Here is a 4,302-nt window from a genome sequence, read left to right on the forward strand (position 1 = left end):
ATCAGTACAAACCAACACTTTACCTGAACACTGATGGGACATTAAAGTACATGGAAGTGAGGATGGCTCCACCAGAACCTCCAGGATCTTGTTATCCACCTTGTTTTCCAGCAACAACAACAAATATTCCAAACTCAACACTTACAAATCATCAAAGTAATCCTCATATAGCAGAGCCTAACCCCAGTTCTGACAGCTGGTATAGTGAAACTCATAAGGTGAGAGTCTAATGATTTGGTAATTTAAATACTTTGTTACTTTTTATATTATATCTTCCAGTGAAACATTTTAGCTTTGAATGTTCAGCTGTTGTACTTTCCAAACGCCATACCACACGTTGAATCTTTACACTTTAAGTGTAAAATCAGAGGTTCAGATTAGCATTCATATTCCATACAGTAAGCTAATAATTTGAATAAAGAAACTTTTTTTTAATGTTTGAGCTCTATTATTTAACAATGAAATCTGACATTCCCTCAAACACTTCCTCATGGGGATCTTTTGGGTCCATGTGTTTCAATTACAGTAACTCATTTGTTGTTTGGGGGATTTTCAGATTCTTGTCTGGAACAGGATCTTGTTATTCACCTTGTTTTCCAGCAGCACCAACAAATATTCAGTACTAAACACTTACAAAATATCAATGTAATCCTCATATAGCAGAGCCTAACCCTAGTTCTGACAGCTGGTATAGAGAAACACATCTGGTGAGATTCCGTTATTTTTTATTTTCATGTGATTTATATTTTATTTTTGTCTTATATTTTATTTTGTAATAAAAGATTTTAACTTAGTGTAATACCTAATTTTAAATCTTCAGAATGTATAGTAGTATACTTCCCCACAGTAAGTTAATAGCGATTATACTCATACTTTTTTGTGGCCTTTATTTGCCCTGTGCATTGTATAGTATTTGCTTTTTGGCTTATTTATTAATGTGAATTATATTTCAAATTTATATATTAAAAAAAAGAATACAAAATATATACGCACGATATATAAAAATAAAAGATTAGTTCTCTGTTTTTGTTTTTTATTTGTATACTGGAAATGCTGTTTACTTAACATATCATTTGATTCTTTTGTAGTTGTAGTTAAGGTTTCATTGTTGTGCAGTCTGTGTTGTAGCTAATAGCACTAGAGCACTATGAGACATGTGCTGTTGGTTTCAAATACCAAGTGTCTGTACGCCATTATTACCAAATGTATTAGCTAATTTTTATATTTTGTTTTCATTAGTTGTAATGTGTATTGGCGTAGCTGGCTTCTTTAGGCATAAATTCTCAGTATACTACGTAAGCTTCTGACTTCTACTATGTCATGGATACTCCAACAACAACATCTAATTGCTATAATTTTTACCCTGTTTTTGTTTATTTGGGAGTTTTAGTGATTTCTGGCATTCTTTGTACACAAAAAAAATTATTCTATGTTTGTAGTCCAAGCATTTCATGTACCCAAGTAAACCTGTACTCGTCCACTTCATTTGTATTAAACTTTATCAACTGTTATCTACTTTTTGGGCATGCTCAGGGGATTCAGGAGTGTTCATACATAATACTTAAATGGTTCCGAACAGTTCAGTAATCTATCATTCTTATTACACATTTAAGTTAAGCTGATAATACTTAGTAAGTCAGCAAGATTTTGTTACTATTTTTATTGTTTCCCCATTTGATTGGCCTGTATACCTGTTAGTCTATTGTTTGGCTAAGTTTATTCTACTGCATTGGATGCTGAAACTTCCACAGCACAAAACAGTTTTTAATGGGTACTATGTTCTCTACAAGTGGCCTAATAGTTTTTCTTTTCAATTTTCTCTTTATTATGATATTTTAACCAAAAATAGAATACAAAGACAGATGAACATTTAATAAGTTAGGATGTAAGTGGCCACTTTTTGTTTGAATTTAGGAACAAAGCTAGGTAAACCTTGGCAAAATCTCATGCTCTGTGAAAAAAGTATGTTAATTTATACAGCAAAGATGCATTTGTTTCTTTTATTGTGGGGTTTGTGTTTATTTTGAAGACAATTTGCAATCTTTTGAGGACTTTTTATAAGAAGGATCATTCCTTATAATTATTTTTTTATTATTATAATAAAAAACAGGAGTTATTTAGCGCCAACATATTACACAGCGCTGTACATTAAATATGGGTTGAAAATGACAGACAGAAACAGAAAGTAACAACACATTTCCAAAAATAAATATTTATTTTCAGATTTATGTGAAATGAAATGCGAAGTCTTTCTTTCTATTTAGAAAAGTAATTTATAATAGGTGTCAGGTGGTTTTCTTAATGTTTAAATGTTTTAATTTCTTTTTGTGAATTGGGCAGGTTTGCCCAATGCCTGCACATGAAAAAGCATACTGGTCCTGTGGTGTAGTTAATTTTCTAGTAATGCAAATTGTTCTGGAGAAACTGCAAATATGTTTAATTATATGCCTCAGTTTTGAATTTATTGCAATAAACATCCTAATTATGTAGAATGGGCATCTGTGTATCTGGCTTGGATCTGAGGTTATTTAGTATTCAGTAAATTTGCCACTGTTCTTTTCATATCTTAGCTAACATGAGGATTTTTAGTTTATTTTCAAATATATTATTTAACTATATCTGCCAATTCAATTTTAACAGATTTTCTAAATTTCAATGTGTAAAAGCATTGTTTTCTTAAACTTTACAGTCAAGTTATACTTCTAATTTTTGGACAGTAGAGGGCAGACTAGTCATCCAATCTAATTTTAAAAGCAACCTTTGTGAATCTGTTCATGTTAGTTGTGCTCTCCTCCCCCTGGCTCAGTGATTCACCCTCCCATTTCTTCCCTCACACACAAAGAAGAGCTGCAGCTCCGATGAAAACCCTGTGGATGTTTTCAATGCAGGAAATATGGTGTTTTTTCTTCAATAATTCATTTAAACTCAGCTTGAATATTCATTGGGATTACAAAAGGACTTGATTCCTAGAAGAGGGATTTAAGACATGGACTGTAAATGCTCCTCAAATGCTTGGAAATGGCAAGTAGCTTTCTCCCTTCTCCTTTGTAGCTGGGGCTGGGTCTCTGGGCAGCTTCATTATTCTGTTCCAGAGGAGTCTGATCCAGGGACTGTTGTGGGGAATATAGCTCAGGATCTTGGCTTAAACCTGGCAAATATTATTACAAGGAGACTGAGTTTGGGATCTGAAGGAAGCAGTAAATATTTTAATATTGACCAGATACATGGAGCTTTGATTATACAAGAGAGGATTGATAGGGAAAGCTTGTGTGGATCCAGGTCTAGCTGTTTGCTACATTTGGAGGTTGTTGCTGAAAACCCACTAGAGCTGTTCAGTCTTGAAATTGAGATTTTGGACATTAATGATAATTATCCAATATTTTCTGTCACAGATCAGGTAATAAAAATTACAGAGCAGTTTACAAGTCCTGGAGTACGATTTCCTTTACCCACTGCTAAAGACTTGGATGTGGGAAAGAATGGTGTGAGACATTATAGCTTAAATCTCAATCCTTATTTTTCTTTATCAGAAAAACATCGTAATGATGGAGTATTGATTGCAGAATTAATATTAGAAAAAACTCTAGACAGGGAAGAGAAATCAGAACACAAGCTTATTCTCACTGCCATTGATGGAGGAGAACCTCCCCGATCAGGATCCACTCAGATTATTATTATTGTGTTAGATATAAATGACAATGCGCCAGTGTTTGATCAGGGAAGCTATAAGGTAGAGCTAATAGAAAATCTACCTCCGAAAACAGTTGTTATAAAGCTAAATGCTACAGACCTGGATGAGGGTGCAAACAGTGAAATATTATATTCATTTGATGATCATACATTGAATTCAGCAAAGGAAATATTTAATTTAAATGAAATTACTGGGGAAATATTTATGAAGGGGACTGTAGATTTTGAAGTTGCAACAATGTATGAATTGTTTGTAAAAGCTGTAGATAAAGGATCTCCCACACTAGAAGGACGTTGTGTTGTTAAGGTTGAAGTACAAGATATGAATGATAATGTACCAGAAATTATATTTACTTCCAAAAATAATAAGGTTCCTGAAAATGCCCCATTGGGAACGGTTGTTGGGTTTATCACAGTCAGAGACAGGGATTTTGGTACAAACGGGGAAATCAACCTGAAAATACCAGCAAATTTACCCTTTAAATGCCAGCCCACGTCAAACCGTTACACACTGGTCACCAGTGGACATCTGGACAGGGAGAAAGTCTCACAATATACTATTACACTGATCGCTTCTGATCTGGGCTCTCCACCTTTAAGCAGTCAGGCTAC

At 33.8% G+C, this 4,302-nt stretch overlaps 1 protein-coding gene across 1 annotated transcript; it reads left to right on the forward strand.

Moving 5' to 3' along the window:
• Positions 1 to 6: 6 nt before the first annotated feature.
• LOC140321320 (protocadherin gamma-C5-like) lies at positions 7 to 4,297 on the forward strand (the record flags this gene model as incomplete). The annotated part of the gene is made up of 1 exon (XM_072398122.1): positions 7 to 4,297. A coding segment is annotated over exon 1 (1,311 nt), but the record flags the coding sequence as incomplete, so codon positions are not given.
• Positions 4,298 to 4,302: the final 5 nt, after the last annotated feature.

The sequence above is a fragment of the Pyxicephalus adspersus genome, unplaced genomic scaffold (assembly GCF_032062135.1).
Source record: "Pyxicephalus adspersus unplaced genomic scaffold, UCB_Pads_2.0 Sca2268, whole genome shotgun sequence".
Taxonomy (NCBI): domain Eukaryota; kingdom Metazoa; phylum Chordata; class Amphibia; order Anura; family Pyxicephalidae; genus Pyxicephalus; species Pyxicephalus adspersus.